Source organism: Nematolebias whitei, chromosome 17 (genome assembly GCF_014905685.2).
Source record: "Nematolebias whitei isolate Nwh7 chromosome 17, NemWhi1, whole genome shotgun sequence".
Classification (NCBI taxonomy): domain Eukaryota; kingdom Metazoa; phylum Chordata; class Actinopteri; order Cyprinodontiformes; family Rivulidae; genus Nematolebias; species Nematolebias whitei.
The window spans coordinates 2768579-2782574 of NC_056514.1; the positions used below are offsets into that span (position 1 = coordinate 2768579).

General features: G+C 42.8%; 1 protein-coding gene across 1 annotated transcript in view; it reads left to right on the plus strand.

The window, feature by feature from the left end:
- Window positions 1-13996, plus strand: part of fasn (fatty acid synthase) — an 82819-nt gene that overhangs the window by 59778 nt on the left and 9045 nt on the right. Inside the window, exons 31-36 of the mRNA XM_037691551.1 lie at window positions 3249-3400; window positions 4642-4733; window positions 4838-5232; window positions 6266-6457; window positions 8385-8612; window positions 8810-9021. Of these exons, the coding sequence (XP_037547479.1) occupies window positions 3249-3400; window positions 4642-4733; window positions 4838-5232; window positions 6266-6457; window positions 8385-8612; window positions 8810-9021 (1271 nt within the window). The remainder of the gene's footprint in view (window positions 1-3248; window positions 3401-4641; window positions 4734-4837; window positions 5233-6265; window positions 6458-8384; window positions 8613-8809; window positions 9022-13996) is intronic.

A 13996-nucleotide genomic window follows, 5' to 3' on the forward strand; every position in this document is an offset into this window, starting at 1 on the left:
TTAACACTGGGTTAACACAGGTTTAACAGGTTTAACACGGATTTAATGCAAAGTTAACACAGGATTAACACAGGTTAAAACCGGTTTAACACAGGGTTAACACAATGTTAACACAGGGTTAACGCAGGGTTAACACAAGGTTAATTCAAGGTGAACACAAGGTTAACACTGGGTTAACACAGGTTTAACTGGTTTAATACAAGGTTAACACAAGGTTAACACAGGATTAACACAGGGTTAATACAAGGTTAACGCAGGAATAACACAGGGTTAACACAAGGTTAACACTGGGTTAACACAAGGTTAACACAAGGTTAACACAGGATTAACAGGTTTAATACAAGGTTAACACAGGATTAACACAGGTTAAAACCGGTTTAACACAGGGTTAACACAATGTTAACACAGGGTTAACGCAGGGTTAACACAAGGTTAACACAAGGTTAACACAGGTTTAACAGGTTTAATACAAGGTTAACACAAGGTTAACACAAGGTTAACACGGGATTAACACAGGGTTAATACAAGGTTAACGCAGGAATAACACAGGGTTAACGCAGGAATAACACAGGGTTAACACTGGGTTAACTCAAGGTTAACAGAAGGTTAACACAAGGTTAACACAATGTGAATGGTACAATGAAATGCTCAGGATGAAAAGAACCAATTTGACTTGCTAAAAAATAATCAAAGAACAAACAAACAAGAAATACTAAACGCATGCAATAAGGGTACAAATATAAAGTACCAAAAAGTGAAAAAGTGATTATAATATTTAAAACGTCCTAAAGAGTAAACGATATCATGGTAGAATATAACCGTGCAGCAGGATGAATCTGAATGAATAAGTATTTCAACATGGTAATATAAGCTAAAATGCACATGATACGCATATATATATATTGCACGATTAACATATATTACACAGGTTATCTTACAGGTTATTGCACATGTAATGACATTGAGATTGAATTATGATGGTAAGGTTCCGGAAGATGCATAGATACTGTATCATTCATGATACAGCCTAGTATCAGCCTAGATACAGCCACATAGTGCAGTAGCAATAAACAATAAACATATCAGTTGTCACAGATGTGGCTTGGTGTAACGTTATTGTCATTTGTTCAGTGTTATTTATTGAGAGTTCAGTTATCCGACAGCTTGTGGATAATAACTGTCCTTTTAGTCTTTTGGTGTGCCATGACTGTTTTGTATGTTTTTGTAACGTTTTTTGAAGCCATGACAGACTCCTGTATCGACTGCCTGAGCTTAGTAGACCGGAGTCCTTGTGCTGGGTGAGTGTGGTCTTTAATGATGCTGCGTGCTTTATGCAGACATCGGCTGTGGTAGATGTCCTGGATGGTATGGAGACTGCTACCAGTGATGTCCTCTGCTGTTTGCACCACCCTCTGTAGAGCTTTCTGGCTCCTGACTGTTGCAGTTCATGTACCACCCTGTGATGCAGCCTGTCAGCAGGCTCTCCATGGTGCACCTGTAAAAGTTGGTGAATATTCTGGTGTTCATACCAAACTTCTTTAGTCTTCTTAGGAAGTAGAATCTTTGTCGGGCTTTCTTGACCAGTGTCTGTATGTAAAGTCCAGGACAGATCCTCGGTGATGTGAACGCCGAGGAACTTGAAGCTGCTGACCTGCTCCACCTCAGCGGTGTTTATGTAGATGGTGGAGTGCTGACCTCCACGCTGTTTCCTGAAGTCCACTATCATCTCCTTCGTTTTGCTGACATTTAGAGAAAGGTTATTTTCCTGACACCAGCTGGTCAGTGATTTCACCTCATCTCTGTAGACACTCTCATCATTGTTGGTGATGAGGCCCAAGATGGTGGTATCATCAGCATACTTGAGGATGATGTTAGAGCTGTGCTTAGCTGTACAGTCATGTGTAAATAGTAAGTACAGGAGTGGACTGAGGACACAGCCCTGAGGTGTACCGGTGCTGAGGACTAGTGGGGAGGAGAAATGACTGCCGATTCTCACTGCCTGTGGTCCATTGGTGAGGAAGTCCAGTACCCAGTGACAGATGGACTTCTCCAGGCCCAGTGTGGTGAGATTGGGGACCAGTTTGGAGGGGATTATGGTGGTGAATGCTGAGCTGTACTCAATGAAGAGCATTCTCACATAGGTGTTTACCTTCTCCAGATGGTTGAGAGAGGTGTGAACTGCTAAAGCAATGGCATCATCTGTAGACCTGTTTGCTCCGTATGTGAACTGTAGGAGGTCCAGGGTGTCAGGGAGGGAGGCACAGATGTGAGTTCTGATAATTTGCTCGAAGCACTTCATGATGACAGAAGTGAGTGCTATGGGCTGAAAGTCATTAAGGCAGGATGCTGCTGAGGTCTTTGGGATGGGGACAACAGTGGAGGTCTTGAAGATGATGGGCACAATACACTGGCTCAGAGACAGGCTAAAGATGTTGGTTACAAAAGATGATAAAGGTAAAATAAATTGAGTTTAAATTTGGTGTGGTGGTAGCTGAGAGTGAGCCCCAACACATAGTACTGTCAAATCAAAATTTCAAAATGGCTGCCACATGGCAGTCCCATCACAATTTCCCCAGGAACTTTCTAGTTCAGAATAATGTTTTGTTTATTGAAAAATGCAGGAAAATGTAAATCTTAAAGAACTCCTGGTACTTGGATACATGATATATGTATTCAATTTAATGTTTTTGTTTCATTTGTATCGACATTAAGTAAAAAAATGTATTTTTTATACATTTAAGTAAATTTTTTTTGTATACCTGTTTTTACACAACTGGTTAATTTTTGTTGTCAACCCAATAAAATATGGCTGCCACAGCAAAGCAATCTTGGTAAACACAAAAAAAATGTTTATAAATCAGTCAATTTTACATATATTATGCTAAAATTGGATGTGGTAGTAGCTGAGAGTCATTCACAACACATACTCTGAGCACTAACACATCAAGTCAGATAACATGAGATATTGCATGACAAGTGTGCATGGTGTTATTTTCATAGTTTGACCAAAATAGCTCTAACTCATTCTAAAATGAAATTAGTTTAAAATTGTAGCATTAAAGGCAGCATAGGATGTGCGTTCCTGCATCTAATATTAGGCTTTTAATATTAATATGTATATTTGTTAAATATATCAGTATAGTGGATATATATATATATATATATATATATTGGTTCTTTTCACAGGCCATTTCAAATCTGTTTTGAGTTTTAGCATAGTTTTAATTAGTTGTATTTTTTTCTTTCAGGATACCAGGCAAAACGTGTTTGTGAGTGGCAGAATCAAGGCGTTCAGGTGTTGGTGTCCTCGAACGACGTTGGCACACTGAAGGGAACAGAGCAGCTAATTGCTGAAGCATGTTCACTGGGCCCAGTGGGAGGTGTCTTTAATCTAGCCATGGTAACTTCTCAAACTATCACCTTCTCTCATATTCCCCATGTAAAGATTCCTCTGAATCATCTGTAGATGTTTGTTGTTTATGTACTGTACTGTGTTAGAATGTCCTTCCTGTGTGGGGCTCTACGATTTCCTCCTCAAAGTCCAAAAACATGTACATTAGGTTAATTGCTGACTTGAAATTGGCCCTAGATATGATCGTGTGTGGGTGCACGGTTGTTTGTCCACATCATCATAAATTACGATGGACGAAGAAAGTCCATTAAATTCCATTATCCAAAATTGAAGTCAAAATGTCTATTTTTTTGTTGCTGTTTTGTTTGTGGCTTCAGCTTCTGGTTTCTGGTCCTATCCATCCATCCATCATCCACCACTTGTTCTGTAGTCTGGTCGTGGGGGCAACAGCTTTAGAAGGGAAGCCCAGACATCTTTCCACAGCCCCTTTTTCCAGCTGTTCTAGGAGGATTCCATGGCATTCCCAGGCTCACAAATAAACATAGTATGTCCAGCTTGTCTCGGGTCTTCCCTGGAGTCTCCCAGTTGGACATGCCCTAAACACCCTTCTTAGGGAGGCATCCAAGGGACACAAATGCTTACTTTTGATGTGGTGGAGCAGCGGCTCCACTCAGTCTCTCCCAGATAGCCAAACTTCTCACTCTATCTAAGAGAGAGACCAGAAAAGTTTGTGATCATAGGTGAAGGTAAGAACGTAGCCCAACCAGTGAACAAGGAGCTTCCCCTTGCAGCTCAGCTCCTTCTTCACCATAACAGACTGGCACAGAGCATGCAACATGCATGCTCCATTCTTCCCTCTTACTCCTCTACTTGAGGCAACAATTCACTCCCAACCCGAAGAGAGCAATCTACCCTTTTATTGACTGAGGAACTTGGTCTTATATTTGGAGGGGCTGATCCTGGGTTTCTGGTCCTGTCTCTAACTTAAGGTTTCTAGTACGGTCTCCATTATAATGTATTTTGGGGTTTGTCTCTGTGTGACGCTGTGATTGACTGGTGTACCACGCCTCACGCCTAATAACAGTTGGAGATAAACACCAGCTCCCAGTCAGCTGGAACAAGTTTAAGCATGTAAAGAAAATGGTTGGACAAGTTTATCTTTAAACCTGTTCCTTAGCAGTAATTGATGTGTTTTTTTATGCGTCTTGTTTTTCTGAAGAGTAGTTCTCATAGTTCTGACATACTTTCCATTGTAAAGAAAACCTTGGGTAATATGTTTGTGGTGTTAGGTGTTGAAAGATGGCATGTTGGAGAATTTGACTCCTGACCTTTTCCTTGATGTCAACAAACCAAAGAGTGATGGCACCATAAACCTGGACAAGTAAGGCACACACGCTTACACTTTTCTATATCACTAACTGTAAAGTAGAAGTGCTGTTGTGTCATTTCTGTATTTTTATGCAGTCTTTTTCTTTCTTTCCTCAGAGTGACAAGAAAAACATGTCCAGACCTCAAGTACTTTGTGGTCTTCTCCTCGGTCAGCTGTGGTCGTGGAAATGCTGGACAGAGTAACTATGGCTATGCCAACTCAGTCATGGAGCGCGTGTGTGAAAAACGCCACTACGATGGTTTTCCAGGATTAGCCATCCAATGGGGTGCCATTGGGGATGTGGGTGTTGTGCTGGAGACAATGGGTGGTAACGACATAGTGATTGGCGGTACCTTACCGCAGCGCATCGCATCCTGCCTGGAGGTGCTTGACTTCTTCTTGAACCAGCAGCAGCCGGTGATGTCCAGCTTTGTACTGGCAGAGAGGGTTGTAGTCAAAAACGAGACTGGAAACAAGAAGGACTTGGTGGAAGCTGTAGCTCACATTCTGGGTAAGAAATAAGCCCCCCCCCCAATCTTTATTTATTCTTGCAAGGGCAGATATTCACACAGGCTTACACAGGCTTACACAGATGTCTCACTGAAGCCTCGGTCGCAAAGATCTGCAACGGGCAGTGTACAGGAAGTGTTTTTATAATGCTTATCAGCACGATGACCTCGACCTCTTAAACTCGGAAGCTTCAGGTGCCTACAGGCTCCTCTCTGAGAGAGAGAACAAGAAGTCTCACCTCACACGTGTGCTTCATCATTAATTTAACAATAGTAGATTAACATCCATAAACATTTATCAGAACTCTCCTAACACCTGACCAGCTGCAGCTAAAAATATAATCTTGATAAAATTATCAGTTGCCTTTACTTTTTTTATTCTTTTTTCGGCTGCTCACTTCGTCAGGGGTCGCCACAGAAGCTTACTCGCATGCAGACTTGGTGATGTTTTTACACTGGATGTCCTTCCTGATACAACCACAGACCACTGAGCTACCACAGCCTCTGTGTGGAGCAGAGAGCTGGTGGTTTGCAAGCCACTTTTTGAGCCACCAAAAAATAACAATCAGAAAATATCCATGAGAGAGACCTTTAAATTTTTTGAAATGGCAAATATTTCAGTCAGAGGGGCAATCCTGTTATGTGCCCATCTCAGTTTTAAAACATGTTACAAAACCTCAGGTCAGGTTTAAGTGATACTGATGACACCTGATTTGGTTTGATAAGATATGATACTGATATGGTTATGTTATGTTTTTAATTTTACTTTATTTGTGGGTGTACACAGGTCTTATGTCTTATGTAATGTTCTCATTTTTACTTAATTTTTACTTTATTTTTACTTTATTTTACTTTATTACTATTCGCACCTTATGTCGAAGCAAATTCCTAGTTTGTGAACCTCGTTCATTGACATGGCAATAATAAACTGATTCTGATTCTGATTTGCAGAAACTATGAAGGATAAGTCAGAGAGCCATTTTTAAATCTCGTTTGTTTTTGTTATCTCATTTCACTTGTGCTTTTCACCCACAGGTGTACAGGATGTGAGCAGTCTAAACCCTGACACCTCATTGGCTGACTTGGGCCTGGACTCTTTGATGGGTGTGGAGGTTCGCCAGACCCTAGAGCGAGACTATGACATTGTCATGGCCATGAGGGAGATCCGCCATCTTACAATTAACAAGCTGCGAGAGTTGTCCAAGAGCAAGCCAGAAGGATCAAATGGTATTAAGATTGACTGATGACTTGTTTTAATCAAACTTACAACTGCTAGTAATGATAGTACTATACCATACCATACCACTTTATTTATAAAGCACTTAAAACAGCAACAAAGCCAACCAAAGTGCTGTACAGACAAAACAACAGGTAACACACAAAGCAAAATACAAAATGAGGTAAATCAGAATATAGACATAAAACGATGCAGATAATGACGACAAACCAGTGTGGAGCATACAGGATCAAAACACAGATCATCTGGTGTTGAAAGCTACTGAATAGTAGTGAGATATTAAACGGGACTTGAAAACCGAGAGGGAGGGTGCCTGTCTGACAAGCAGAGGTAACTCGTTCCAGAGTCTTGGTCCTGCTACAGAGAAGGCCCTGTCACCTCTGCGCTTAAGACCAGTTCCTGGAACTGTGAGGAGCAACTGGTCCACTGACCTCGGGGAGCGTGGGACATACGGTTGTAGCAAATCAGAGAGATAGGGGGGTGACACTGTTCAGTGATTTGTAGACATACATGAGTATTTTGAACTGGATTCGAAGGTGAACCGGTAACCAGTGCAGTGAGGCCAAAACTGGTGTAATGTGCTCTTTTTTGCCTGTACTGGTTAAAAATTGGGCTGCTGCATTCTGGACCAGTTGTAGTCGTGCAATGGAGGTCTGACTGATACCAAACAGGAGTGAATTGCAGTAATCAAGCCTAGATGTAATGAATGCATGTATTACTGTATCCAGGTTATTTTTGGACAATATGGGCTTCAGTTTAGACAGCCGCCTCAGTTTGAAGAAACATGATTTAACAATCATGTTTACATGATTAAGTTTCAGGGAAGGGTCAATTATCACGCCCAGATTAGTGACTCTTTGTTTTTCTGACAGGGTTAGAGCGGAAAGGTCGATGCAGTGGTTTGTGATCATGTCGTTGGGAGGGAACAACATGACTTCAGACTTCTTTTCATTGAAACTTAAGAAGTTTAAAGCCATCCAGTCCCTGATGTCAGCCAGGCAGTTGAGCAGCGGTTGAATAGAGCATGTACCATTGTGTCTTAGTGGGAAGTAAATTTGACAGTCATCGGCATAGAAGTGGAAGGGCATGCTGTGTTTCCGGAAAATAGCACCAAGCGGCAGCAGGTATAAAGAGAATAGGAGGGGACCCAGTATGGACCCCTGCGGAACCCCGCATTTAAGCTCTGCCTCTGCGGAACTAAAATCCTTGATGGAGACACAAAAGGATCTGTCAGTGAGGTAAGATCTGAACCAATTGAGGGCTGATCCTGTGACGTCCACCCACTGCTCCAACCTAGCAATGAGGATCTCATGGTCGATGGTGTCAAAGGCGGCTGTGAGGTCCAACAGGACAAGCAGCACAGAATCACCGGTATTTGTGAATCTGAAGATGTCGTTAAAAACCTTCAGCAGAGCAGTTTCAGTGCTGTGGAGAGGTTTAAAGACAGATTGGAAAAGCTCTAAGATGGCGTGATCCTCCAGGAAGCACTTCGACTGGGACTCGACTATTTTCTCCAGTACTTTAGAAACAAATGGGAGTTTGGAGACATGACGGAAGTTGGAAACGACTGAGGGGTCAAGGTTTGGCTTTTTCAGGAGAGGCTGGACAGCAGCATGTTTAAAGGATTTTGGCACCACGCATGTGGATAAACTACTGTTTACTATGGCAAGAATGGACGAACCTAGAGTTGGAAAAACCTCCTTTAGTAGTCGAGGGGGGACCACATCAAAGGGGGAACCAATAGTAAAGCTTACTGGTCATTTCATCAGGTTAGCTTATTTTATTGAGGGTATTAAAAGTCCTCTAAAAATTCATAAATGCTTATTTATACATGTTTTACTTTAGTTTTGTGTTACTTTGTAAAACTTGCAAGTTCAAAGCAAAATGGATTTAGTTTTTCTAATTTCAACTTTCTAGAATCTCATCAAGCTACAGCCAAGAAGGATGCTGTTCGCTCTGTGTTGGCCTCTGATGCGTCCGAGTTATTGGTCAACCCCGATGGCCCCACGGTGATACCCCTCAACAAGGTTCAAAACCAGGAGAGACCACTGTTCCTGGTCCATCCCATCGAAGGCTCCACTGCTGTGTTTAAGAAGCTCGCCTCTAAGCTCACGATGCCTTGTTATGGCTTACAGTGCACCAAAGGTACTTCTACATCTTTTTGTCCAGTGATGTATGAGCCCATAAAAAATGTGTACTTTTTTAAAATAGTTTTGTATTTTACTTTCAACATATCTCAAAGATTAGAGGTACTCTGTAAATTGTGGGCTTAATATTTAGTTGTAAAGCATTTGTAAAGTTTGAGTGCCCAACTAATCTGATTTATTTTTCCTCTTCACCAGCTGCTCCTCTGGACAGCATCCCGTCACTGGCAGCCTACTATGTGAGCTGCATTGAACAGGTTCAAAAAGAAGGACCTTACAGAATCGGGGGCTACTCTTTTGGAGCCTGCGTGGCCTTTGAAATGTGCTCCCAGCTGCAGAGCAAACATCAATCTGTGCAGAATCTTTTTCTGTTTGATGGCTCACACTCCTATGTGGCAGCATACACCAAGGTTAGACAAAACAGTTTCTACTCTTACTGAAGGATTTGTTGCTTCTCTATTCTCTTTTACACACATCATGCTTCTGTTGTTTACAAGATGAAAGCAGAACAAGTCAAGGTGCATGAATTACAGCGGAACAAAACAAAACAGACAAAATAATAAAAAATCAACAATGTTCAGTCAGATCATCTGGACGGGTTATTTTTTTGCAGAGATGTTTTGTCCTTCTTCCAAAGGACTTCTTCAGTTTGAGGAGCCACCAAACAAACTGATTCCCACAAACAGCATACTCTATAATTTATTTTTTGTTGAAAGACGATTAGCCCTCTATCCAAAAAGCTTCATCAGTCTGAGGAGTCCCAAGTAAACTGTGTTTTCCACCATGAAGTTCACTTCTTTAGTGCACCAACCAGTTTGCTGGTGCTAAGATGGTTTCTGGGGGCTGTCAGGTCCCCTGTCGACTCCTCCCAGGCAGGCAGAAAAAAGCCAAAGTGGTTCAAGACATCAAAGTTTATGCTAAATAATCCAGGTAAAGAAATCCAATAATGGTCATAAAGAAATCCAATAATGGTCAGTCAGGTCAGGTGACCAGACTGACCATTATTGGATTTCTTTATATGGATTATTGAGCATGAACTTTGATGTCATAATGGTTAAAAAAAAAACAGTTTGCTGGTGCTAAGTTGGCCTCTGGGGCCCGCCCTCTCCCCCATTAACTCCTGAGACTTTTGGGGGAGAGGGTGGGCCCCAGAGGTCATCTTAGCCTGGATTATTGAGCATGAACTTTGGTGAAATAATTTAAAAAAAATTACAAAATGAAGAAAATACTTTTAAAGGGATCTCTAACAAGTTGGAACAGCAGACCATATTTAATAAGCTATAAAACGTTGGTTATGTACTGTAACCCCAGATTCTATGAGTATAGGCGTAGTCCTTTAAGAGCTGTCGCTGGTGGGTTTATCCCGTCATGCAAAGTATCGCACTGACAAAATTAGTCCACGCCCACCTGTTGTGTGGGCCCCACCCGGTCCGTATAAATTACGTTAAGAGCGGGTAATCGGCTCCCAAATAGCTTTTTCTTCAACCATTTAGGAGTCAGTGAGGCCCGGCGCTTAAAGGGCTACGCCTATACTCATAGAATCTGGGGTTACAGTACGTAACCAATGTTCTATTTCATATAGGCTTCGCCCTTTTAAGGCTGTCGCTGGTGGGTTAAGAGCGAAGCAGCTGTAGTCTCCGCCTCACTGGGTCCATTCGAACACCATAAGAAGCGCCTGCTTGCCCCAAAAACATCTTGTCATTCAGCTCTCCATGTGCGTAAAAATGCATTGCGTAATTACGCACACCATGCACAGATGCGCATTGTGTAATTTACGTGTTCCGAGTGCATGAATGCCCCAGAAAGGTTTTCAACAGAAAAGAGGAGAGGCTGAAAAAGTCCGTGAACGGAGCAGATCCACGGCTCTTCAATATGAACAGATTAATAATGAACTGAATATTAATCAATGAACTGATTGATGACAGAAGTCATGAACTGATTAGTGACAATAGAAAAAGAACAACAGTCACAACCTGTGACTGATAACAACATCTCACACTGTAAATGCATGCAGTCAGATGTGAGTTTAAACGAGATTCCATGAAACAACAATATTCATTCTGTTAAGGTACTAAGGACAGAATGTGTGATGGACCGAGCCGTCACATCACGTAAATAAAAGCGAATAAATGAACAGGGTGTTGACCACGCGGCCGCAGTGCAAATATCCTGCATTGACATACCATTACGCAAAGCAGCTGAAGATGCGATACCTCTGGTCGAGTGCGCCCTGAGGTTGTCAGGAGGCTCTAAATCTGATGCTTGCAGGCTTCATAAATGGCCTCACACAACCAGTGTGACAGACGCTGGGTGGATAACGGGCGACCTGCAGATGCATCTCTATAATGCACAAACAAATGTTGAGTTTGACGCATTGCGGCTGTGAGCACTATGTAACACGTCAACGCCTGCACAGGACAGAGCAGATGGAAAGATGTTTCTTCTGATTTGTGAGGGGAAAAACCCCTCCAACAATATCACTCTTGGTTTAAAAGAGCTCGTGATGTTTTTAGGCATAAAAATTATGCCAGGCATCTCTGAGAGGAGGGCACCGATGGCTGGGAGCTGTGTGGTCGCTGATGCGGAAAGGCCCAGGGAGGTGAGCATCTGCTCGGCCCCCTCGTCCCGACACCACGCTCTCCAGGAGGGGGTGAGCAGTGGGGCTGCTGTTGACATCGCCTGTCCCTGGGGAACTATCCGATTCGCTCCGAGAGCCGGCGTTGAAAAAAATCAATGGCGTCGTCCAGCGAACAGTCTCCCGCCATGGAGGGGCACTCCTTGACGTTAGCTTTGAACAAGGCTGCTCGCTTCTGCCTCTCCTCCGGGGGGAGGAGGTCACAGAGGTGGCAGGAGGAGGCGAGGTCGGCATGACGGGGACCCAGGCATCCTTCGCAGATGTCGTGCCGGTCGAAACTCAGCATGTAGCCGGTCTTGCAGGACAGACACAGGCGGATGACGTTGGTGCTGGACATCGTTGTTGAAGCTCAGTGCTATACGCTTGCTGAAGAAAAATGGGAGCCGATTACCCGCTTTTAACGTAATTTATACGGACCGGGTGGAGACCACAAAACAGGCGGGAGTGGACAAATTTTTTCAGTGCGATGCTTTGCATGACGGGATAAACCCACTAGCGACAGCCTTAAAGGGCGAAGCCTATACGAAATGGAACAGGACCATACTCTTTATGGCTGTTGCAATTTTATAAAAAAAAAATTAATTATTGACACACAAACATTGTGTGTGTGTGTGTGTGTGTGCGTGTATATATACATATGTGTATGCATATGTATATATGTATGTACAAACTGGATTCCAAAAAAGTTTGGACACTAAACAAATTGTGAATAAAAACTGAATGCAATGATGTGGAGGTGCCAACATCTAATATTTTATTCAGAATAGAACACAAATCACAGATCAAAAGTTTAAACTGAGAGAATGTATCATTTTAAGAGAAAAATCTGTTGTTTCCAAATTTCATTGCTTCAACAAATCCCAAAGAAGTTGGGACAAGTCCATTTTTACCACTGTGTGGCATCCCCCCTTCTTCTTCCAACACTCAACAGATGTCTGGGGACAGAGGAGACCAGTTTCTCAAGTTTAGAAATAGGAATGCTCTCCCATTCATGTCTAATACAGGCCTCTAACTGTTCAATCGTCTTGGGCCTTCTTTGTCACACCTTCCTCTTTATGATGCACCAAATGTTCTCTATAGGTGAAAGATCTGGACTGCAGGCTGGCCATTTCAGTACCCAGATCCTTCTCCTACATAGCCATGATGTGATTGCTGCAGAATGTGGTCTGGCATTATCGTGTTGAAAAATGCAGGGTCTTCCCTGAAAGAGATGACGTCTAGATGGGAGCATATGTTGTTCTAGAACCTGAACATAGTTCTCTGCATTAATGGTGCCTTTCCAGACATGCAAGCTGCTCATGCCACAAGCGTTCATGCAACCCCATACCATCAGTGATGCAGGCTTCTGAACGGAGCATTGATAACAAATTGGGCTCTCCTTGTCCTCTCTGGTCCGGATGACATGGCGTCCCAGTGTTCCATAAAGAACTTCAAATCGTGACTCATCTGACCACAGAACAGTCTTCCATTTTGCCACACTCCATTTTAAATTACCCCTGGCCCAGTGCAAACGTCTGAGCTTGTGGAGCTTGCTTAGAAATGGCTTCCTCTTTGCACTGTAGAGTTTCAGCTGGCAACGGCGGATGGCACAGTGGATTGTGTTCACTGACAATGCTTTCTGGAAGTATTCCTGAGCCCATTCTGTTATTTCCTTGACAGTGGCATTCCTGTTTGAGGTGCAGTGACGTTTAAGGGTCCGGAGATCAAGAGCATCCAGTAGAGTTTTACGGCCTTGACCCTTACGCACAGCGATTGTTCCAGATTCTCTGAATCTTTTGATGTTATGCACGGTTAATGATGATAACTTAAAAGTCGTTGCTATTTTACGTTGGGTAACACAATTCCGGTATTGCTGCACTATCTTTCTGTGCAACAATGGTGGAATTGGTGATCCTCTTACCATCTTGGCTTCTGAGAGACACTGACACTCTGAGAAGCTCTTTTTATACCCAATCATGTTGTCAATTGACCTAATTAGTGTTAATTGGTCTTCCAGCTGTTCGTTATATGCTCAATTTCCTTTTTCCAGCCACTTATTGCTACTTGTCCCAACTTTTTGGGGATTTGTTGACAATGTGAAATTTTGAATCAACACATTTTTCCTTTAAAATGTTACATTTACTTGGATTAAACTTTTGATCTGTCATCTATGTTATATTACTGTGCTGCTTGTCCTATTGGACCTTACATCTGCTTTTGACACTATCGACCACAATATCCTCATTTCTAGACTGGAGCAGTGGGTGGGCATCACAGGGTCAGCCCTTAAATGGTTTGGGTCCTACCTCTCTGACAGAACCTTCTGTGTCAATATCAAAGATTTTAGTTCGGCATCGACCGCACTCCAGTGGGGGGTACCGCAGGGGTCCATCCTCGGTCCCCTTCTCTTTTCTTTATACCTGCTGCCACTAGGTGCTATCTTCCGCAAACACGACATACCCTTTCATTTCTATGCCGATGATTGCCAAATTTACTTCCCCCTGAGGCACAGAGGCACACGCTCTATTCAGCCTCTTCTTGACTGCCTGGCTGACATCCGGGACTGGATGGCTTTAAACTTCTTAAGCTTCAATGAGAAGAAGTCTGAAGTCATGCTGTTCCATCCCAGTGGCTCACTCATGAACCATGACATTGACCTTTTCTCTCTAGCCCCGCTAGAGAAACAAAAGGTGACTAATCTGGGGGTGATAATGGACCCGTCCTTAAAACTCAACAGTCACGTAAACATGATGGTCAAATCCTGTTTTTTT